General features: G+C 44.4%; 1 protein-coding gene across 1 annotated transcript in view; it reads right to left on the bottom strand.

Moving 5' to 3' along the window:
- LOC311003777 (outer dynein arm-docking complex subunit 2-like) overlaps positions 1-24,851 on the bottom strand; it is a gene marked incomplete at both ends in the record, with an annotated part of 57,733 nt that overhangs the window by 12,539 nt on the left and 20,343 nt on the right. Inside the window, 4 exons of the mRNA XM_083995631.1 lie at positions 1,995-2,429; positions 6,014-6,167; positions 9,088-9,247; positions 11,470-11,689. Of these exons, the coding sequence (XP_083851757.1) occupies positions 1,995-2,429; positions 6,014-6,167; positions 9,088-9,247; positions 11,470-11,689 (969 nt within the window). The remainder of the gene's footprint in view (positions 1-1,994; positions 2,430-6,013; positions 6,168-9,087; positions 9,248-11,469; positions 11,690-24,851) is intronic.

Below are 24,851 nucleotides of genomic sequence, written 5' to 3'. Positions count from 1 at the left end.
CATGTGTGGACTCAGAAAGCTTCTCTTGCATGTAACAGAGTAACACTTCTGTAAAGGTGCCAGAGCCCCGAGAAATCCGAGAGGGAGACGCCGGTGCCAAGAAATTATATTAACCATAGAGATAAAATAGTTACTCTCTATTAAAAACAGCACGCCGGCCAGGTGAATTAATCTTTTTTCTGGGATTTCTCTTATTAAAATCTGGTAGAGGGGGAGTTATAAGTCTCTCTTGGTCCATCCATCTCTTTCTTTCCTTCTCCATCTGTGAGACCCAGCAGGTGCTTCGCTGTGAAAAAACCTGACGTTCGTTCAGGTCACAGGGTTTCGAGTGTTTTGATCAGGACGACTGTAACGTCGCGGTCGCTGATGCATTTTATACAAACCCAGCACACACACACACACACACATGCAGACGAACAGACACACACTCCACCCTCCATCACGCTCGAGATAATATGAAACACATTTGTCCATACGAAGAGCTCTGAATGAAACAATAAAAGCTGCTCCTCCCCCACACAAAGCCAGCCCTCCCCTCCTCCTCCCTCCTCCTCCTTTCCTCTTCCTCCATCACTCCGTCACCTTCACCTTCAGATCCGGCCCCTCCGGGGACGCCGTCCACGCTCGGCAGAAAAGTGAAAACATCACTATCGCCTATGAAGTGAACAAAGGGCCAGTGTTCTCAGCTGAAGAAGACCGAGCCGATGCTGATTGTTCACAGCTCAGACGAGTTGTGAAGCGAGACACTGTTACAGCAAACTGTGATTCACACTGAACTCACTGCAGACAGTGCAACAGGTTTCTAATGCATCCTGGGAACTCTGTACTACTAACTGCATGTTTCTATATGACTTAAAATACAAATATAAAGTTGGAACTGATGTCAAGTTAATAAAACGTGTGTTTATAATAAATCAATAATGAGTAATAAGCTGATTCTGGTGTTTTGTAGTAACGGCAGAATCATTTTTGCAACTTAAAAGCCACATTTAATACATTTTATTATGTTTAGTTTGTTTTTTATTCACTTTCCAGTGTTAAATCTTGTCAGAGATGAAGCCCCTTCCAGCAAAGACGCCCTAAATAAAAACACGTGAGAGCACCAAAGTCTGTTGGGCGACATTTTTTAAAGGATTATTTCCTTTCAGAGACTTTCGTTTCTGCCCATTTGTGCCAAAAACTCAATATGTTCCCAGAGTGGAACATATTGTGCTCACCAATGTGAAAACAGGCAGAGAAACAGTTTAATCATGAGTTGTTGTGTTTTTTTTTTTTTTGGAGGACAACGAGGACGTTACACCTTCAACTCTGCGCTGACGTGGAGGCGACAGCGAACCAGGCGACGCTCAGTGAGTTTTTGTACGTGAAAGACTTGAAGCGTGAACTTGAAAAAGGAACGCAAGCTTCTCTGTTTGACGCACACTCTGATGTCTGCTGACACACAAACACAGTCCGGCTCTCGCAGCAGGACCTCATGGCAGATCAAAGAGCTGCCAAACAGTAGCATGAAAGTGAGCATGTTCCACATGGCCTTGTTGTGTCTGGCCCCGGCCCGGTCAGAGGAGCTGGCTGAGGGGGAATTCCTCCTCTGCTCAGCTGGAGGGGCCCGAGTGTTTACGCGAGTGTGTGAAGTGACAATACAGGAGTGTGTGTGTGTGGGTTTTTAAGACACGCTTACAGTCTCGCTTAAATCTAATAGATTTAAGGCCGGGGCCCTCGTAACTGCATCTCCATTTCAGGAGTCGGAGGAACCGCATTTAGCAACACAAACCCCATATTAAGAGAGAGTGGTGGGGAGGTGGGAGAAAACAGTGTAGTATGGCAGAGGGAGGGAGGGAGGGAGAGAGACAGGCAGAGCGGCAGACAGTTGGAAATAACACCACCAGCTGCAGGAATTAAAACAAAATGTGCAGATGGAGGGGGACGAAAAAAGAACAAAAGTGAAGGATGTCGTGTGTGCGAGGGGAAAGAATGCAAGAAATGTGGCTCCTTACCAGCCCGATAAACAAAGTTCGCCTCGGCCTCGGAGGAGGACGGCGACAGCAGCTCGTCGTCGTACTCGTTGGAGCTGAAGGAGCCGGAGTGGTTCCTCTTGCGAGCGTCCATGACGGCGTTGGCCACCATGACGTGGCGCAGCGAGTCGTTCAGGTAGCGGTGCAGCAGGCTGCTCTTGTACTTGGGCGGAGACACGTAGTCCTCGGCCAACGAGGCGGCTTCGGCGGCCGAGCGCAGCCCCGCGCCCATGCCCATGCCCATGCCCATGCCCATGCTCATCCCCATGCCCATGCCCATGCCCATGCCCATGCCCATGCCCATGCCCACCATGGACATGCCCACCATGGACGAGCCCTCCTTCTTGATGACGCTCTGGTACATGGGCTTGGTGAGGTCCTCGGGGCCGCTCTGTGTCCTCTGAGGGTTGTCACCATCTGCCGGGACAAACGTCACAAAGATTCAGAGGTTTAGTGTTTTAAAAGCTGGTTGAAAAGCAGTCAAAATTGCACTCACTTCTAATTTTAACTGATTTACTGCACTTAATGTACTTTACAGTGTGTAAAGCATTGCCACTACAGTATAGCACTTTATTCTACCTCTTTGTCTCTGTGCTTTGTTTTGTATGTCAGGTTTTTGTTTTGTTGCCTGTTTTTGTTCCCTGTGCTTTGCTCTGTCGAGTTCTTATTGTACTGTCTGTTTTACTTCATCTGTCCGTACTGTGTCTGATTATATGTCTGTCTTGTTTACCTGTGTCTTGTCTAATTGTAATGAGATCTTTTCTATGTAAACTGCCAGAGGACAGCGGGTGAAAATGAGCTATTTGCTATAACTCCGGTACATTTACGTTGGGCCTTTTCCTTTCTCTTTTCCTTAAAAAGAGAAAAGAGTTGATGTTATTACTGTACATGGTCCTTTTTAAATAAATAAACTAAACTAATCTTCCAGAGCCAAGACCATGTTATCCTGTTTTTAACCTTCAACACTTCTGTATTTTTTAAATATGCATATTTTATGAGTTGTTTCACTTTTTAAACTTTTGATTTGAGTGCTACAACAACATTCTGCACCTGGTGTGTCACATCTGTGCATGTGGTTGCTTCTTGATAACTGATATACTTAATGCACAAGTACAAACTGTTGCTCACTGAGCGATAACCTGATAACGACATGTACGGTTATTATCATCTATATAATTCAATAAACGTTGTTCCTGGATGTTATTTCCATTCAAATGTAAAAAAATACTCCTTCCAGTCAGCGTTAATGTTCGTCTCTAGGTTCTAACGACCGTCCACTTCTTCTCTGCGCTGCTTTCTCCTCCGTCCCCGCTCTGAGTCAGCGCGAGGTGACTCGTAGCTAATCTTCGATCTAAATACCAGGGCAGGGGAGATTTCCACCTGGCACTCCTGCCCTCGTGTTGGCATCGCCTCAAGAGCCGCGAGCCGGGGCCAAGCCCTTAAAGACACATTACCAAACCGTAACGGATGGCAGTCGATTTCCGCTCCATCTTAAGCTCGTTGCCCCAGCTCAATTCCCCCTGCAGAAATAAATAATTTCCAGGGTGCTCTGCAGCTGAGGAGATTGAAATAAAGCACGGGTCCCTACCTGATGAAAGAGGTGGAAGGGGGGAGGTGGAGGGGGGAGAAAGATAAAACACCGGACTGAAAAACCAGATATCCTCTGGCGAGGAGGGAAATCAGGGAGAAGTTCGCTGCAGATACTGTCCCTGCCAAGACTGTAATTTTGTAATTTGGGCAGGTTGGACATTTGATTCAGTCTGGGCCAAATTAAAATTATAGCTCCCACATATCAGAAACACATGGAGGTAAAGAACTTGCCCTCCTCCTCCTCCTCCTCCTCCTCCTCCTCCTCCTCCTCCTCCTCCTCCTCCTGTGCTGTCTGAGTCAGAAATGAACAAACCCTCAGCATCTCCTCTGAAACCACACGATCAGATTGTCATTATAATCCCCTGACAGAGTCATTTTACATCAAACTGTGCAGCTCTTCACACTTCAACACAAGAACGCCCTCTTTTTTTTTTTTTTTAACAGAAAACAACACGTTCTCTCTTGGACTTTTTGCAAACAAGCTGGACCATTTCAGGACAGCACACCGGGTTAGCTGGGTCAGGTCTGGCCCCATAAATAGGAACAAAAGCACAGGCATAAAAACATAATGGAGGGCCTTTCAGCGCGTGGGTCAGGCGCGGGAGCAGGCTGCGGACAGCTTCATAACCATTATGTGACAGGGGGAAGAGTCAGGGAGATATACAGAGCCTCCGGTGGTACAGTGGCCTGTGGCGGACACAATGCAAACACCATGCGCACATTCCTGTGTCGGCCGCACGCTCGGCTTCTCCTCCTCAAAAATTTAATTAGAGATCAGCGACACCGCAGCGTTCCTCCTCTCTGTTCATCCTCGCACTGCGTGACTATGTGTGTTTTATTTATTTTGTTTTGTTTTTATGTTTCCTGACCATGTTTTCTGCGCCGTCAGTGAGAAAAAGAAGAAGTAGAAGAAGGAGGAGGAAGAGGCCATCACCCCCCTCCATTGGAAATCAGCGTGTGTTTGCAGTAAATACACAGGCTGACATAGAGCTACTCATTTCAGATTGTAGGCTGGAGGACAGAGGTTGGCTCAGTGGGGTGTCTTAATGACAGCGTGCCGCGGCCCGCCTGCCTCCGTGTCTCCCGGCTGGGTCGCACACTCGCCAATTATATACTGTGTAGACCCAGAACATGACTCTGCATAGCATCAGCCCGCTTTAGGTGCTGCTGCAGCACCAGGACGGCCCATAATGTAATGCTGCAGGAGGATGATGTCAGGACTTTCCCTTTTACTGGTGGAGAGTATGGGACCGGTTTATAATGGAAGTAATGGAGACATTAAGACGTGATATCTCTGAAAAGATCATCCATCAGGCTTGATGCATGGAGCAGCCGCACAAATGGAAAAGTTTCCCCCTCCGGTGCTTTAACGCACCGTGCTGCACCTATGTTAAATCTCGCCAATCAAACAAATTGAATGACTTTCAAAAAATTCGACATATAGATTCAGGGATATTGATGCAGCTTTTATCCAGAGGAACTCCAGACGTGCTCGGTTACCATTACAACGATGGAGGGCAAGGGTCACAGACAAAATCCAGACAACTAACTCTATACTGTTTGTTCTTCTGCTGCATTAACTTCTATTGAGCTGTAAAACAAAAAACGAACTTGAATCGGCCTGGTAATCCTGCTGCTGCATACTGGATAATCCTGCACCTTTCAGCCCGATGTGACTCAGGTTTGTCTCATGTCAAATAGTTTAAACCCTAACTGTGATTTATGCCATGCAATTGGCCAATACTGAGCAGCCAGTGTTTATTTATTTAACATTACAAAGTGGCTGGACACGTATGAGGCAGGTGACAGTCTGCAGGTCTACAGTAAGTGATGGCGTCCTTGGTGAACTGCAGCGAGGACAGCAGCAGCAGCAGCAGCAGCAGGGAGCCGGAGGTTATTTGTGTGTCACCAATAAAAACATAAAAAGCTTCGCAATGAGAACAACAGGAATTTCAGACAAGAAAGAGAAAGAGAAAGAGAGACAGACAGCTTGTGTCTGAGAGAGAAAAAGAGAAAGAGAAAGAGAGAGAGTTACGTAATGTCACAATTCAGTATCTCACTCTTATGAAGTTGGGGGACTTTAAAGAGACAGGACACCGATGAAAAAGTGAGAGGTCAGACTTGTCTCTACCCTAAAATTCCCACAATGCAACTCCAGAGCCTCCTGATGTCGTGATCTGACAGTTCCTTTGTTTACGTTGCCCTTTGGAAACACTGATTCCTGTTTGACTAGTGGACCGTCACTGACGTCACCGTCCAAACAGTGGGTGTGAGTGAGTTAATTAAACAACTAAATGTCTGAGACTTTCTTTGAGCTCCGACTCTAATTTTAAATCCTCCGCAGTACGAACCAGAGCAGATGGACATGATGAGGTGTTGGTGAGTTGGTGTTGGTGCGTATCGGTCGTTACCTTCTGAGCAGCTGTCGTCGCTGCTCACACTGAGTCTCTCTGCGTTGCCCTGAACGTATTTGTTGTAGAGTTTGATCCGGAGCGCCCAGCTCAGGTCCGGCTGCCTCACTGTGTTCTTCAGTCGCCTCCTGGCATTCGCAAACCAGTTAGAGACCTGAGAGAGAGAGGAATAGAAGGAAGTGGGAGCGCACAGCAAATAGAAACATATGTTATTGTTTTGAATCCAAACATCTCCACATCCATAGCAAAACAAAGACTATCCTTTATGAAAACGTCTGCTCTCCGCCCGCCGTCACTCTCATTCAGAAAAGCCAGCGAAGGGCCGAGGCAGGAGACAGAAACAGAGTCAGGTTGCAGAGCTGCTCCGACTGAAACCGAGCTTTAAGAAACATCCCAGACGCTCCGGAGAGACACGCCGGCATGCATCTTTTCTGTATCAACCCCACACACAGACACATTTAACACCCTCCACATGCCGGACGGCCAGCGAACGCAACGTTTCATTAACTAATGTTCCGACCGAGATGTACGTCCCCCCCGTGCTTATTCTGGACTCGCACAGACGCCCTTGAATAATACATTTTTTCCAACACTGTCTTCAAGATGCAATAAAAAAGACACTTGAGCTGGCGCTCCTCCTTTCACTGGGAAGGGAGACCATTAGATGTTATACTAGAATAACTTTTCATGCTCAATAGATTTCAAGCGGCTTATGGAGGGGCTGGGACCGGGGCCTTATGCTAGAGTACTTATTTTTCTGATCCTCTCTTTCAGTATCGTGTTTCTCGTTAACTAAGACCATCCCACATCCCTTTGTCTTGAGCCCAGCGCTGTGGCACTCAGGGGAAGGCGGCATCTCGTACATGTGGCTTTGGCCGGAGGGGAGGCGAGGCGAGGTGAGACGAGGCGACGCATGGGACGGCTCGCTAATGAGGACTGGAGGAAAGATGGCTGTCAACGGGGTGAGAGGAAACAGAGAGGAGGGAGGAAGAAGAAAGAGGAGGAGGAGAAGGAGGAGGAGGAGGTGGAGGATGGCACGTCTGCTCCAGTGACACCAACAGAGGAGGAGGAGGAGGAGGAGGAGGAAGAAGCCAAACCAGCTCCTTCACCCGTGGCCTGTCTGCACTGTGTGTACCGTAGAGGAGACGGCATGCAGGCACGGCGAGGGATTTCAGTGGCGATGGAGAGATGGCAGCGACTCATTAAAGAAACAGTCCACAATATTTACACGGAAAAACGGAGACGCTTTGCTAAAACATGACAGATTTAGTTGCTTCGAACACCTGGTGCCAGGTGGGTGCTTGCAGGGGAAAACTGCACAGGACGTGATGCGTGCTACATTTCTGGCAGCAGCGGCAGCATCAGTGGTTTGTTTGGACCAAACAGTGGAAGAACTGGGTAGTTTCTTTAACCCTCCCCTTAAACAGGACGGAGGGGAAAGAATAGAGTGCCACCTATTGCTGCAGCAAAGTGAAAAACCAAGAAATATCACATTTACAAATCTAAAAAAATAGTGAAAAAAGCTGCATGAGGAAGTAACACCAGATCATTTTGAACATTTTTGTCCTTTTCTATTGCTCAGCTCTTTGGTTTATCATCTGATCTCCTCAGCAGCACAAACTTTTAAGCAGAAAATCAATGGATGATTAAAAAAAACCAAAAGAAAACCCTGCAGATTCCCCAAGAAGAGTTTTCACGTTGGAAAATGTGATGAAAACAATTTACCTGCTCATCATCGCTCTCACTCAATTTCAAGAAATCTTCCACTGACCTTTGACACTGCTGCTGCTGCTGCTATTTGAATGTGTGCTTGTTCCTATGTGTGTGTGTGTGTGTGCATGTGTGTGTGTTCGCAGCTCGGCATCCCACTGTCCAACACAAAGCATTCCTCTGCACTCTTGCTCGCGCTCACCAAAACAAACAGCTCCATCAGGCCCCCGAAATGAGAACCAGATTAAGCGTCGTGGCCGGCGGCCCGAGAAAAAAAAAAAAAAAAAAAAAAAAAGCTGCCGCAGACTTTCTGAGGCCGTATCAGTGACCTTGTCAGCCAGATGATACTGTACATACACACAGCTGAACGCGCCAGACACGAAACACACTCGCATTCACCGCAGGGTTTTCCTCGAAGTGGTCACTTGGTCGAGCCGTCCACTCTGCTCCGGTGTTATCAGCAGAGGGTGCAAGAGAACTTAAACACCGGATTTAGTGCAACTACAGCTGCTGTCGATCAGCGGTTCACTCATTTATTATTTTATTTCCTCGTGAAATTCTGAATGATTTGAGTAAACCAGTAAAATAATATAAGAAACCAACCAGCCCTGCTGTGTAGACATGTGTTTTCTCCTGCCCTGCCTTTATTCATGTCAAGTTTTCACATGATTATGAAGTCAAAAATGAATTAAAAATAAAATAAAAAAACAAGGGGGTCCAGTGGAACATCACAGGTGATTTCCAAGAAGAGGAGGAAGAGGAAGAAGAAGAAAGAGGGGGACTCGTGTTTCTCCTCTCTTTCTACACTTTGTTCAAATAGGAAAAGAGAATAACTTTTGTGTTGCAGATGAAATATGACAAGAGCTGACAGGTGGTAATTACTTTTTAAGGAGTCATAACTCAAAGAGTCACAGTCACAGGGAGAGACAGGACTGCAAATTTAATTTATGACTTCAAGTTTCATGTTGCTGTGAAATAGAATAAAACAAAAAAAAAGGAAAGGAGAAGACGAAGGAGGAGGAGGAGGAGGAGGAGGGATGTAACTGCCAACTGCAGCATTTGGAAGAAAAGTAGAATTAACAGTTCACCACTGCATGAGTGTTGTAAAATAAACAGTTCAAGATGTAAAAACACTTTCTCCTAATTGCAAATGCAAGTTAAAATCCAGCTTTTCAGAGCTGATTACAGAGACACAAAACCACAGAAATCAAATCTGACTTTTCCCCTCACCCATCATGAACACTCAATAAAGCCCCTCCCTGCTTTTCACATATTCACCATCGCTCCTTCTTTTCCTCTTCTCCTTCTTCCTCTTTTTTAAAAATGTATTATCATAAGCCGGCGGCGGTGTGAAGTGAACTCACCTGGACCAGGGTCATCTGTGAGCCGAGGGCCAGCAGGATTTTCTCTGTCTTGGTGGGGTAGGGGTTGTCTCGGTGCTTGTAGAGCCACTGTTTGAGGGGCCGCGCCATGTCCTGCAGAGCCTGACGCTTGTGTCGCACTTTGCCGCCGCTGGGACGACCCCTGTGGAGAAGCAGGTAGAGTAATGTTCAGCCAGATGGTTTAAAAAAAAACAGCACAGGAAGCTTTTAGTGCAGGATGTAGATTATAAAGACGTAAATACACAGATTGGAGGCGATTTATAGAAGAAGAGATTCATTGTGCATCAGCATGTAGAAATAAAATAAATACACATGCAAGGATATAAGATAATATATCACAAGAATTCAATCCAGTTACCACTTTTTCTTTTTCTAAACTGAGTTCAAATCTGGTTTTATACACAAAAAACCCAGCAGCTCCAGGATCATGTTGTTTATTGAAGTGAACCAACACTGTTGCACAGCTGTGAGAGGCGACCGGCGTGTTGTCTGAATTAGCAAGTCATGACACATGGAGCGAACATTCAACACACCGTGCAATTTTCACACCCAAAGCACTGCAATTAGACCGAGACACGTCAGATTAAAGCAGAGAGAGAGGCCGAGGGCAGACGGCACAGAGAGAGAGAGTAAGGGAGAGAGAAATGGAGGCTCGTGGTTCATTTTTCATTGTGTTCCCCCCTCCACAAAAACCACCAACACGTTGCAATGAAACAAACAAAAACATTTTTTTTGCTCGGGGTGCGAGATTTGAAACGTTTTTGACACCCAGGAGGAGTTTGGGATGGGACTGGACTGGGAGAACAATGTAAACCGGGGTCAAAGCAGCCTTCAACACAAGGGACTGGCAAAGAAAATTAAATTATAGCTACTCCTGGTTTTGACCCTGACGGAGAAAAAGCTGTGACACACGGTCCAGAGGAGGAGGAGGCTATAAAAAAACATCACGGGTGGAGACGGCGGGTGTAAATATCCAAGAAAAGAGAGAAAGAGAGAGAGAAAGCAGCTCTGCAGCTTTGATGTCAGTGGTGCAACACATAATAAAAGCATGAAATTCATGAATGAGAAACACGGATGAACTAAAGGAGGATTCAGCTTCATCTCTCAGCTGAGGTGCGTTTGTTTTCCTGAGCGGTGCAGGACCTGCTCTCACCTGTGGCTCCATCCAGGTTTTCTGAACCTGTAGATGTCAGTGTGGTGCTGCTGTGCTGCTGCTGCTGCTGCTGCTTCTCCCTTTATCTCACCAAAAAGCTCCATTGACTGCAGATGTAACATATTTTAGTCTAACCTCAAGTCTGCCCGAGGTCCATGTTCTACAAATATTTTCCTTGTAATCTAGATCGGTATGAACATCCTTAAGGACATTTTTTACTCCGTGTTCTGAACTTTGGATTTCTTAAACACTCACAGACACACACACAAGTGCACCCACCCACCCACACACCTTTTTAATAATCTAATGTCCCTCATTAGCCCTGATGTTTCCTTAGAGGAGACACTCCACAGTCACAAAAGTTCAATAATTCATGATGTTCTTGAACCTCTCTGTGCCCCAGTGAGGCATAAACACTCAGCATCAGACAGGACTTTTCTTACACCTGCTCCCTGTCGCAGGAAAAACTAAATAAAAAAACCTCCACATTGCACTGGATCCTAAATGTGATCGACTCGACCACACAGAGAGTTGAAGGACGAATTTCTATATTGGAAACAGATGGAGACCTCTAAGTAGACACGCTACTGAACACGGTTGACCTACTTATTAATTTTAAGATTAGGTGTTAACATCAACACCTCAGTGAAGACCAGACTGGGTTTAAAAATATTAATTCCCTGATCCATCAGATCTTATTGCACTAAATAATAATTTTAAAAAAAGAAAAAGAAAAAGAAAAAGCCACATGAAAAACTGGAACAGTGAATTGTGTGTTTCAGCCTTGAGGTGTAAAGTGCAAGTAGTTTTCCACATGTAAACGTCACTCCATCTGGATCTTTCATCCGCGCGTAAATTTATGATTTTGGTGCGTAAATTGCCACTTGAGCTGCACAGCTACGGAATTAACAACACTAACCCAACGAGGATCATCCATCATCACCAATAACACATCATTAACCAGTATCTACGGATTGTTGCGGCCCATTTAGAGCTTTATATTCCATAATCTGCCTTAATTACGCGTAAAGAGCTGAGGAGAGATAACCACAGAAGAACAACCAGTAAAACCCCCCAAGGGAGCTTCCCCGGGACTCCAGTTAGTATCCACATGTTAATACAAGCCACACATGCTGCGTTAAACTCGGCGGCTCGAGACAGAGAGAGACATAGAAAGGGGGAGAAGGAGAAGGAGAGGGAGCTCCACATACCCGCTGCGCCTGTGCCTGATGGCCTGGTTGTCTCTGATGGCCTGGTTGCTGGAGAGGAGGTCTGGATGTTGCCCGTCGATGACTTCTAGATAGTTTCTGCTGCTCATCTCCACCTCCTTCGCCTTCTCCTCGAACAGGACCTGGCTGCTCAGCTTGTTAAACACTATGGTGTTCATCTTTGGCCACACACACAGTAGCCCTTCCAGTATGGTATCTGATGCTGCGATGAGGCTTTTTCTTCTTCTTTCTTTTAAATAATTATAATAATAAAAAAGAAAAAAAGAAAGAAAAAGAAAAAAAAGAAAAAGAAAATCTCCTCGGATTTGGTCACAGTGTCCCCGCGTCGCTCCTGTGGAACAAGTGCGAATAGGATATTACCAAAAAAGGTGCAGTGGAGAGAAAAATCAAGTCCGGACAAGAATCTAATATCAGAAAAAAACATACACACACTTCTGGTGTGAATTATAATGTGATGGCTTCAGTGTGTTGTGTATATGTGTGTATGTGTGTGTGTGATTAGCCTGCTCATACAAACAGAGGCTGCAGACCATCCTCAGCTAAAACGGTCCATGCGTAACTGCGCTGCTGTTGATGTGTCATTATGAACTCACTCTGTGCAAAACATTTACATCTGAGGCTGAATTTCACTAAATTATCTATACGAGACCTCACAGAGCAATAAGTTTAATAAGTGTTTATTTCATGGTGCAGGTATTTTTCTTTTCAGCTGGGACAAAACCTTTCATTCAACTTCAAATCTGATTTTTCCTCCTTTTGAACTTTATTTAATGTGGTTTCACTTTATTTTCTATAAACGCCTGTGAGAACAGAGGGTTTACTACTGTTCAGTCAGTCTGCAGCTCGGGGTTTTGGACCGTAAACACTTGATTCTGGGTGAAAAAGAAGAAAAAGAAAAAAGAAAATGTAAAAAGTGAAGCGTGAATATTTCTGCCCTTCCTCCAGAGCTGCGCTGCGGTCCGCTCCGCTCGTCGCTATAAATCCTGGACGGTTTATTTTGGTTGGTGCTCTCCCGCTTTTAATGCAAAGCAAACAAACCCTGCAGACTCACAAATGTCACTTTCTGTTTTTCTCCTCTTCAATTAAAAAAAAAAAAATCAGATCCTCTCTCTCTCTCTTTCTGTCTGTCGCTCATCCTGATGCGCTTTACCATCCTCAGCAGCAGCAGCAGCCTGGTGCCAAATACTGTATGTAAAGCCCCATGTTATCAGAGATGGAATAAAACTGAAATGTATGGATTTTTGAATCTATATCTATATTATATATAATTTAAATGGGTGTATATGTAAATCAGCCACAGAGCCGGATGATAGGCTACACAGTCTGAGTCCTGTTCATTCAAAGTGCAGTAAACAGCCAGTGGAGCACTTTACATCCCTGCTCCAAACTTTTAATTACCTGCACATATCGGTCCGCTCCTAAAATAAAACAATAGCCCAGTGTTAAGTGTGTGTGTCGGTGAGTTACCTGTCCCGGGCCCCTGCTGCGTCTCCTCTCTGTTGTGTGTAACAATAATCCTGTTTCCAGTCGCCCATTCCCTGCTCACATGTTCCTGTCCTGAGATCCTGAGCTCAAACCACACGGACCGCCGTCTCCTCCTCCGCTTTATCCAGCGGCCTGCGCTGCGCCGCCCGGGACTCTGAATATCTCACCCTGCTCATGTTTCCTAGCTCACAGCCCGAGCCTGCGAACATACTGTCGATGGTTTACGCCGGTTCTGGGGCCGCGGCCAGCGCAGGGAGGGAGGGAGGGAGAGAGGGAGGGGGGAGAGAAAGAGAGAGAGAGAGAGAGGGAGAGAGAGGGGGAGAGGGGGGGTCAGGCTTCACGCTGCAAAAAGTAGGCTGACTGAATCAAGGTTAGTTTTCTCTGTGCTGCAGTTCAAAATATCAACTTGTGCCACATGCATCTTATAAAAGTGACTGTGCAAATCAATACACAACCATCAGCAGCTCTGCTCATTGATTAACTAATTATATTTTGCATGTTTAATCTGAATAAATATGGTGTGTAGGATCAGTCTACCTGTTTCCCAACCTGGCAACCCAAAAGTTTTTAATAGAAACAGCTTGTAAAGGGACTTAAAATGTTGGTTTCTTTGAAGTGCTAATAATACAAAAGACAATAATTACAACTTATAAACAGCACTGTATTAGAATTTTTTCCAGATAGCCAGGATTAAAGCATCTCGGTCCAGACTAACACCTGAAAACACAGAGGTACCTGAGCAGCATGTGGCACGTGCAAGCAAACGTAAACAGGAAGTAGATAATCAACCTGAAGTTTCTTAGTTTGCATATATAAAAAAAAAGCTGGGATGTTAAAATGCAGGATTTAACTTCTCAACAGCGGCATGAAAAGAACAACGTTAGTAACTCTTTTATTTTCAATATCCATATTGCTTTGACCTCTGGTAATTGGAGCTGATAAGATCCAATCCTCGGTGTCCACGTCATCATCTCCAAAGGTCTCGGTTTTCACCTGTCTAGACGACAACACGCCCTCAGAGTCATCAAACTAAAACGAGGCGGGCAGTGTTTCTACAGGTTTCCACTCTAGGTTGCTCCAAATCTCTGGAGGAATAAACACATCAAAAGACACATTTCAAGACTTAAATGCATTAGTGTGGAGGCAGCTAAACGTACAGTACAGTGACCCTGCAGCCACCTGGGGCCACAGAGGGTCTCGGCCCCGGGTGCAGCTGGTTGGTGGGAGTTCAGCCTCAGTCAGAACCAAAGGATTTTATTCTCATGCCTAAAACGAGAGAAAAGAGAAAAAAAGAAACCACTGAAATCAAGAGTCGTCTCACCACAACTGCAGAATTTCAATGAGTCAGAATGAAATCTCTCAGTGCTGAAACCAAGTCTCTTTGTGGAGGTGACATTTTTTACAGCCCCTTTATACTGTGAATGAGGGAGTCATACCTCTGTTGAACAGCACAGTAAACCTGTGTTAAGGATTGCATCATGTCTATTATTCTTATCACATAGGTTTCAAAACACCTTTGTCTCTTCCATACCTGAACAAAGCCAAAGTCCATCTTCTACCCATCTTCTGTCCATCCTCCTTCTTTCTGGTTCACTTCTCGTTCACGTCCTCGTCTTCCAGCCGCCTGAAGCCAAACTCGGTATCAAACACACAGAACCCCAGAGCTTTTTCTTTTTTCGCTCGCAACGACGATAATTATTCCATCAGAACGAAGGCGAAACACAATCCAAGCTGGGTTTTGGTGACACTCGGATTCCTACTGTATATAGCCATGCCACTGTTGATTACTCCCGATGCACCCTCTCATTGACTTCCATTATAAAACCTGTCACATTATGGGCTGGTGAGTCAGAGCTTCTTGCGGCGCTCAGCTGTGTGTTCCCTTGGGGTTTATCCAAGGTAGTGATTCGCAGGACGTGACTAAGCAGCAAGAGCCATATGAAGGGTTTGGGATCCGTGTAATTATTGTTTATTTGTACTTATTTTCATTTAACAGGGGAAGTTAACTTTTACTAACAGTTTGTGCAAACATGCTATGAATGGCCCAGTCATGTAATCATGTTAATTAAGGGTCGGGGAGGGTTTATTTGCTCATGTTACACACAATATGTAAGTTTTTCTTCTCACCTGACGTGAACTCCGGCTTCCCCCTCGGTGACCTTGTCGCCGATATCTTCACCAGTAGGTCAGGCCTCTGTCTCTCCTCTCCAGGGATGGGAAAACGTAAGAGTGCTTGTCACTGGGCATCTCTTCATCCGCCTTCCCCGAGGCCTCTGCTTTGGCTCAGGACGGCTGCTCCAGACGCTGTTGTCCAGAGTGGGGGCGTACGCAAACGATTCAGCAGGTAGGAGCACCACATTAATCATGGTGTCCGGCTTCGTGGGGGTTGGTGACATGCAGCGACTCTGCAGACGAACCCTGCAAAACTCTGCTCTGTTTCATCTCTCAGGCCGGAGTTCGTGAGCTACACCGGCATCTGCTCCCGTTGTCCTCTGATCTTGCGAGACGTTGTGCAAATATTGACGGAGTTTTGTGGTCAGATGATACAAGAAGCTCAGAAACTCTGTCTCGTAATGGTTAAAAAAAAAAGAGAGACTTTCACACGACACCTGACTCTCTGCTTCCCTTCTATGGGAAAACCTTTCGTCTGGAGCCTCTCGGTGTGTTTTTAACAGTCGCCAACCAAAGTTACATAGAGTCACAACCAATCAGAGCATTGAAATGTGACATAGGTACATTAACGGTATCTATATTTTATCAGTTGTACATCCATCCTATAAACAGATGCTGTAAGTGCAGTGTGTTACTGCTTCTCCTTTGTCAGTCATCGTATTAAATCTGCTCCATCTGAGATAAACTGTTGTGACTGGCTGAATGAAGGTGTTGAAACTCATCTATAAGAGAGACTGTAAACCTTTAGTGTTCACAGGTTCAGTCTATCTTGTGTTTATAATGAATTTAGAAACAAAAGGCATTGTAAAACTGAAAGTTTCCCTCTTTAACCTGAACCAAAGTGTTTTTATCGTCTAAACAGATCTGGATACGAACCTCAGACTCTGATGAACCAGTTCAGCACTTTGTTTGCTACTATTGTATCACTCATTAAGCTCGTTAGCTCAGTCGCTAACCAGATAATGAGTTAACACATTTTATTTTGCAACATTAGACTGTTTATTTGTCCCTGGTATTTGTTTCCTAAGATTGCACTTCATTGAGTTCAACACAGAGTTAGTGAAGGGAGGAAAATGTTCTCCAAGCTACAAGACTAGGTATCGGTCAGTAGAGAGACAATAGACAAGACAATAAGTCTTCCAATAACATTCCTCTTTCAGCTGCAAAAGGAAAGGGTTAAATAAAAGTATGACGATAAACAGCTAATGATAAAAAGTATCTTCAGCCTTATGGTGCTAATTTTTCTGTCAAAGACGTGAAGGATGACGTTAATCCGCCTCCATGCACGATTCGAATCCACTGATTGTTTCAGGGAAGTGAAGTTGGGCCATAACATCGTAACATCTTGGCCTCCGCCGCTGCTGCTTTGTTTTTGAATTTAAGCTGTGTAATAATCACTGGATCGCCTCTTGTCATACAGTTAAAGGCCCAAATTCCAAATATGTCTATAGCTACACTGATTTGTATCAGTGTGTCTGATACGTTATGGTCTGCATCCCAACATCTGGAGCTTCGTTCTCACCGGTGCCAGGAAGGAGCCCAGGGTTTAACGTCACCCCGCTGCCTCCTCCTCTATCCAACACAATGTAATTTTAAATGTCAGAGAGTGATTCTGGGAAACATGTAGCTCTGTTCTTACATCTAGTCTCTCCGTACATGTTTTATACACATGTGTCACGCAGGTCTTGTATTGTTTTATATCACGTCTACTGGAGTTCATTTGTATGTGGGTTTAGTCCGGGCTGCCAGAGGGCGGTTGCAGTGAAAGTTTTATTCCCTTGCACTCATAACATTTGTTTTCTCCGTAAACTTCCAATTTAACTCTGAACCCTTTAAAGAAAAGCCACCACTTACGGAGGCAATTAAATGTTTCTGCTTTTTAAAAAACATTAAATATTGTTGCAATGGACGAAGATCCACATTATACGGCCTGAAACGTCGGACTTGTGTGTGTGTGTGTATGTGTGTGTGTGTGTGTTTAGGCATAAAATTGAAAAGCAGACATTCATCATACATTACAGATCCAGCAGGGAACACCCTGTTTTTTGCCTCGAGGGTTCTTCATCATTCAATATGTATTAAAGGATCTGGCTATGAAAGGTGGCCATTACTTGAAATCAGTGTTAGCTCAATGTCAACACCTGACGCCATTACAATCCAAATTATTTTTTAAAACCCACGTCTCTGCAGCCGTAATCTGTCCCTCGTTTAAAGACGATGTTTTCACTGCAGACTTGGACTTAATTTCATCATGTAAACCAAGTTGGAACTATGCACCGACCGAGGCACACAGACTACTTGTAAAGCCACAGACATATTTGTTCAATAGTTTGCCAGCTTTGGTGGAAAATGTGACTGAGGAGAAAATTTGCAGGTTGTTTAAAATGACCCAATTACTGTTTTCGGGGGAGGGTTTTAAACATTCGGGACACTAATCAGCCGGTTGAAGCGTGCGCGCCTGTTCTGTACATGTCTACTGAAAGCAATCAGGAGTCAAAACCAAGCGCCATTAGATGTCACTGGGATTTTGCTCCTTGAAATTACAGTGGGGAAGTAATTGCAACTTGGAACACCCAACGCTCTTTTAACCCTCCCATCCTCTTGTTGTCTTTCTAAATACGACCTTCCAAGAATACACAAACCGGCTGGTAAACAGACACACACACACACACACACACACACTCCTTCACAGAGGAGGGAGATGAGATGCCAGTTCAGTATCCAGTGTGCATGGAGGTGATGGATACATCTGTCAAGTAATATGCTTTCATTGTGAACCGGACCCTCAGATTTTCTTGCGTTGCCGATCCAAGTTGAATTAAGTCAAACAAAGCGTGCTTTTTGTGCACCTAAGCTTTGCCAAAACTACTCACTCATGTTGGAATAACAAAGAGGCATATTTGACTCGCTCGTTTATAATGCCAGTGTGAAAACTTTGGTGAATTGTTTCAGTTATTCGTGTGTCATCGCCTCTATAATTCTGGTTGTACTATCTTCGGGTTGTTGAGTCTCCAGGTATTTTTTCTTAGTGAGCAGACAGTTGCAAAGCTCTGAAGTATTTGGGAGTGCTTGGGCAAACTGACAGACAGCAGTGAGCTAGACTGGAACGGGAGGTTATTTATGCATCGCGCAGAGGGAGAGGACATTTGTTAATGTCAGAATTAAAAGAAGTTAAAAAGAAAAGACGAAAGGAAAAGGAAAAAAGAGCAAACACGTCCGAGTTTAGAGGTCGAGTGTCGCGCATAAAAGAGATACAAGACCACAGCAGGGCGGAGAAATGTGCTTTTGAACATCGGCCTAATTGACCACTTTTACAAATATTATTCTTAAATCTGTGAAGAAACTCAAGCCGACAGCATCCACTACAGCTCTGTGCTCTGCGCTCATGTCTCAAAGTGTGCAATCAGTTACAGATTTAAATAGGATGTTCTATAATGCCTTGCTGATGATTTGTTGATTTGGTGCTATTCCCCCTCTGTTGCATGTCTTCCCCTCAGGTCCAGAGTTGTGATAGCTTGATGAAAAGATTCTGATGAAAACTCTGGGATAATATAATTTTTGGTGGGGTGCCATACAGAGCTCTCAGGTTGGTTCACGATCCAGCGATGGGGGAAACCTGGCCGGGGCTTATGGTTCACAGCTGTGCAGCTGCGAGTGCGTGCCAATTCATCACTGTCTGCTGTGTGAGGAACTTGGCATTTTTGAGCATCTTTACTAGACAATATCCTTTGTCTGCAAATGAATATAACTGCCTGTTGGCTATCAGTATCCACTCCTTTCCAGTTTGGTGTGAGTGCAAGGAGAAAACTTCAAATAGGGCTTCGGGTCAAATGAAAAAAACAAAACAGAAGAAAAACCTTTGTGAAGTGTGCCGAACATCACATGTCAACATTACAAAGAAAAGTTGTAGCGTAAAAAGAAAAAAAAAGAAAAGGAAAAAAGATGCATTTACCTTTTGAAGCCAATCAGTGTGTGTGTGTGTGTGTGTGTTTTAAAGCTCGAGTCATACCTTCCAACTTTCATCAAATCAGAGCGGTGGTGTCTAAGATTTCACAATTTCCTCAATTTCAAGGTCAGGTACAGAAAAAAATGCTATGATCTGTTAATGCGGTTGACAAGCATGTCCTAAGCGCCCCCAAACCGCCAGCGCCCCCCACCCTCTCCCTTTCTTCTACCTTAACTCTGACTACAACAGACACACAGACAACAGATCCGGTGAGTAAAGACTGTTTCATTAGAAATGCCTGGATGTTGAGAGCCGTAACAGTTCAGGATGAGCCAGGATGACTAATCTAACATAAATCTTGAACAGAGAGGTCCCTCCAATCTGCTGCTGCTGCTTCAAAAGAAAAAAGAAAAGAAAAAAACTCACTGTCAAGACTCACAGCTGTCCACTCACAGCACAATTTCTATCTGAAACAAGTGTTTGCTAGGAACTTGGTGACACAGCAGCGACTCACAGGGGGGCTGGTCAGTGGTTGGTAAACTTTCAACAGAGCTCCTGGAGGAAGTTATCTGAGCCAGCCTGATAAATATTGACCAAAGATTCAATAAAACTCAACACGGCTAAGAAGCTAAGCAGTTGCTTCCACTGAAATGAACTTAGTTTGCATTTTAAACACTGGTACGACCAGGTGAGGCCACATTTTGGCCTTTAAACAAGTAAATGGCACCAAAATACTGTGCAATAATCCAAAAATAATCACTTTCCTGACACCGAAATTATGCTGATGATATGTAAAAAAGGTCTCTACATTCTTCACATACAGCATCTACTGAGGGGAAACTCCAAAAATACCTTCAAGGTGAGATTGGACCAAATGTGTGCATGTGTTAGCATGATTCATCACCTCACCTTGGCTGCTCTGCCAAGCATGGCTGCTACACACACACACACACACACACACATACACACAAAAAAGCTAGGGCAAATATTTTGTTGAGAATTCATTATGACACATAGAAAAATTTAATTAAAGCAGGAGAAAAAACTGCTCTGTGCTCAATTAATTCATTTGCTGTAATCCACAAAAGCAGAGAGTAATGAACTCTTTCACATTCCTTCAAACTGCTCTCAACACTTGACTCGTTCACAGTGATTGAGTGTGGTTATTATTCTGTTCTGCAAACATCCAAACACATTTATTGAGCACAGACGGGGGTTTTTTTTTCTGTTTGTGCGAATGAAATTAGGCTTTGACTGCTAATAATGTCTGTGCAGAATGTAATTTATGAGCCTTTACTGGTGTTTGTGTTACATAATCAGAGCTGAGACACTAATATAATGCTGTTTAGAGCAGATGTAGAAAGTTTAGCATTTATAGGTGTTTGGGAGGCACTTCATAAGCAAACTGGGACTTAAAGCTTCTTTTACAAAAAAAAAAAGGCCAAACACTTGTAATTAACATATATGACCGTAAGCCGCAGCTGTCATGACCAATGAAGGTATTATTAATATTTCTGAGACCTTTATGGAGACATTACTCTTGCAGCCTTGAAATCCGACCCAGACGCTGTGGTATTTGCCCACTCATTTCTCTGTTTATTTATTGTCATGCCAGCTTGTTATTTACACTTTATGGAAGGGAATGTCAGGATTCATTAGTGCTGTGAAAGCTCTTTTAAAAATGTTCTCAAAAACCACGGAGAGAACTGCGAGTGGATCACAGGACAGCACGGTAAAAAAACCTTCTGAGGAGTCCAGAGAGAGCCGCCGTGAGGAGGCGGATGCAGTGTGAAGCTGAGCAAACAGCGTGTGAGCGCGGAAACACGCGAATGAGACTCACACCAACACAGAGCCGGTGGTGTGAGCGCGCCCTAATGATATAAAAGTTAATTTACAGATTGAGAACAGAAGCCGTGTTCTCGCCCTGGTCCTCGGCAGCGGCCCCGGGGGCAGCGGCGGCTTTCTGTGTTTGGACGGAGCTCTGAGAGGCCGTTGTAAGCCTACACACGCATGTTTTTAATGGCAGCATCACAAGGAAACCAAGCTGCTTCCACTGCTGTGCAACAGTTTGTAATTTTATATTAAAAATGGCCTTTAGACACTGAAGGGTACAAAAAGCCACTTCTAATATTTGGAAAGAACTTTTACTGTTCATTAGTTCCTTTTTATGAAATATTGCTGAAGAACGCCTGGGGAGATGTGGCATCTTTAAACAAAAACATCAAAAGGTTAGTTCCATTTTAAAACAATTAGCTTGTATCACTGCCTGACTGTGAAAATAAGCGATACATTGTCTGTCCACCCAAACTTTTGGGTGGACAGACAAATCTCACGACTGTAGAAAGGGTATTTCCACACACATTGTAATAAAGTCCGCGAGTGTGGTTGCATCCATCACTGTGACCTATGGGAAACGTCTGTCTGGACGGGGTGAAGGTCAGGCCAATGGTGAGACACACCAGTGGAGATACAGTACAGGGGTGTGGTGGATGCCACGGGCCCACATGTTCCCTCAAAACAGGAGCAACAACATCAGGGATATCCCTCCACTATTTCGATCCTTTCCGTTAAGTGATGAGAAGCCCGGGATCGTGAATGATGAGCAGGAAGGCCAAAGCCGGACCTAATTGCTGCTTCTGCCGAGGCGTGGAGGCAGAACCTCTAATTTCCTGTGAATAATGTCCCTGTGTTGGACAGCAAGCCAAAGAAAGTGGCAGTTTCTTTTCTCAGAGGGTTTGTGGCTCAACTAATACACTCAACTGTGGCTTCATGACCAATGAGCCTGAGGGCTAGGCTCCTGAAACCACCTCGCTGCTTCCAGTCAGCCTCTGCTCTGTGTTTTTTAAAGGTTCAACTCAACATCAGGTTCAGAGATGATTGAGAGTGAAGCACAGTCTCTGCACAAGTGTTTAAGGATCTTCATCAAGGTCTGAAGACACGATGAGGCGGTGCATACAGAGAATAGGTGCTGCTGTCAATTAGAAACCTGGCTCAGTAGAAATATTGTTGTGTTGAGTTGTTCTTCACCAAAAAAAATCAAGCTTTATGTGATCCTGATGTCTGAGCAGGTGGTGGTGATTAAGAGCTTCAGTCATCGTTGACTTTATAATACAAGAGGCTGTAATTCTCCTTCCGACTTCAGGGAAGCTTGGAGGCTAAAATGAGTCACTATTGCAAAGTGACGAGTTGGGCTAACTGGGGCTAGCTGGCTAGCTGGCTAGCATCAGCAGAAGAAAAGACGTAATAGAAACAAGAGCTGGTGTTGAATAAAGGAATAAAGTTTAAACTCACAATGTTTCTTCAAGACAGGTGAGTAAACAACAGATGATGCTAAAGCTAGCTGGTAGCAACAGGGGAAATAGTGCGTATAAAATGTAGTTTCTTAGTTTCAGCTTCTCCACAGATTGACAGTTTGAGGCAGTAGGTTATGTGGCGACGCGCCACTAAAAGCAAGAAGAACACTGTTAGGAAGGAGACATGCATGTTAACATTGCAGGACGTGAAGTATATTAAAAAATGGCTTTTGCAAATACTTCATGAGGAAACCGGGGAGCCAGACAGCGAGCTGTTTCCCCCTGTTTTCAGTCTTCATCCCCAGCTAGCTTAACCACATCCTGAGTCCAGCTCTGTGCTTAACACACAGATATGAGGTTGATACCGATCTTTGTATCTCAATGTTGGAAAGAAAGCAAATAAGATATTCCCCGAGATGCTGGACTCGTCCTTTTAAATTCTGAGAGAAGAGCTAAAAGGAAAAGGAGCTGAAATTACCAGAAATTAAAAAGTATGAAGAAACGTGGCAAGAGAAAAAGGAAGCAGACACACACATGAAAAAAACAACGCGTTTCCTTCGTTGTTTGTTCAAATGTTCAAATGTTTTTCCTTGTAACATTTCCTCTGAATCAGTTCTGACATTAGGCATGCTGCAGAGGCCGTAAAGCTCGCTGCTCAGAATTAAAGAGCCATTAATCATTGGGAATTTATTTGCTCTGAATACTTTGGAGACAGTGGCTTCCCTTCAGCTCCTAGTTTTGTGTTTTTGGAGGAAGTAGCTTCTTCACTCTCTCTCCTCCATCTGTGCTCCTCCAGTGACCCTCACACGCAGCTGGTAGCGTTTAAAACTTCAAAGAGTGATGAAGATTTTCGACCACATATTTTCAATGTTTGCTAATTTTCTATTTTAGCACGTGGCCGATATTAATGATGAAAGTCCCATGGGAGTTTGTGGCAGCGTCTGTGGTTAGTGCCGAGCATCTGAGCTAACTGGGACCAGGACGGAGGGATCAGAGAGACGGAGAGGCTGACAGACATGAAGGGCGGTGGTGGAGGCTCACGTCGTTTCACTGAAATCTGCTGCGCAAAAGAGGGGCCGTCGAGCCCCGACACGGCCTGTTTATAATAAACAAGAACAGAAGACAAAAGGATCAGACGATTCCCAGATCAGATACAATGAGCCTGCACCATAACTGCTGCTGTGTGGTCTGTACATGTACAGTGTGGAACATGACAAGATAATTATCAGGGAAATATCATTTTTAAAGATATGTCAGTAACAAAAAAATAAAAACTCGCCGATTTTTGAGGAAAAACAGAACAATTTGCTGCGTTTTCCCCCCCAAAAATCCTTCATTAGATTGTTTTATAGTTGCTGTTGAGTAAATGCCATACAAGTGCTTCGGTACATGGATATTTCCAACAGGCCAAACATCTACTCATTTTTGGTTTTACTGACAAAAATAATGAGCTTGTTTGTAACATATCTTTTTTATTATTCATAATAAATACCCTCACAAAATCTAAAATTACTGTATGTAAACAGTGAGTAATGTGGAAAAATCATGATTTTAAATCATTCTTGTACATAATATCTGTGGTGGAGACAGGACACACTGTTGTACCGCTAATTGTTGTAGACGTTTCTTATGCACTTATGATAACAATGCTGCGTTGTATTTATACTGAACATTGGTGCAGTTTTTCTATCTCGCTTTTCTATCACTGCACTTTGGATGTGTGACAGATATTCATATAAGTGTGGCGCACACACACGCTGTATAAGAGGAAGCTGAGCAACCCAAACAGATGTGGGTCTTGTTTAGATATTGTGGTCTCGTGTGGATTACTTGAGGAATGTCAGCGTGGGGAACACGGCCTCAGAGCGTCTCACTCCCCGATCGATGTGCGGGGCATTTGGCAAAAGAACAAACATGAGAGGGACACATTTATTTTTACCATCACAATTTCAGAGTTGAGACAGACAGAGGAAGGAGGGTGGGATGCGTGGACAGCTTCCAAAAATGTTTGTATGAACTTCTGATGAGGTAATTGATGTACGGATAAAAGTTCCCTACTGAAACGGAAGCAAGAAGGCAAATAAATACTCATCAATCAACACAAAACCTTTTTATAAAAACTCTCTCAGCTAATTTGATACATATGGATAGATAAAAACACATTTCAAACACTTGTGGTACAAACCTAAAGCTCTTGAGTGATTCTCAGTAAAATAATCGGGCGTTCCTATTGGCCTGGGCCAGAAGTTGGATGTTTCGCACGCAGCCGGCAGCAGCTTCCTGGAGCATCTCATCGTCAGAGCCCATCATGAGGATGAGAGGCTGTGGGAGGACAGGACAAAGGTCACAGATTGGTGGCGGCAGCAGCAGGGAACAGATTCCTAAAATAAATGATTCTGATACACCTTCAACACCTCAGCAGTGGCCGCCGTGCATGTTGCCATGTCAGCACCGGCGGCTGCTGCTGC

Source organism: Trachurus trachurus (genome assembly GCF_905171665.1).
Source record: "Trachurus trachurus genome assembly, chromosome: 20".
Lineage (NCBI taxonomy): Eukaryota > Metazoa > Chordata > Actinopteri > Carangiformes > Carangidae > Trachurus > Trachurus trachurus.
The sequence above is the reverse complement of the archived record's forward strand: the minus strand, read 5'-3'. Positions and strand labels throughout refer to the sequence as shown.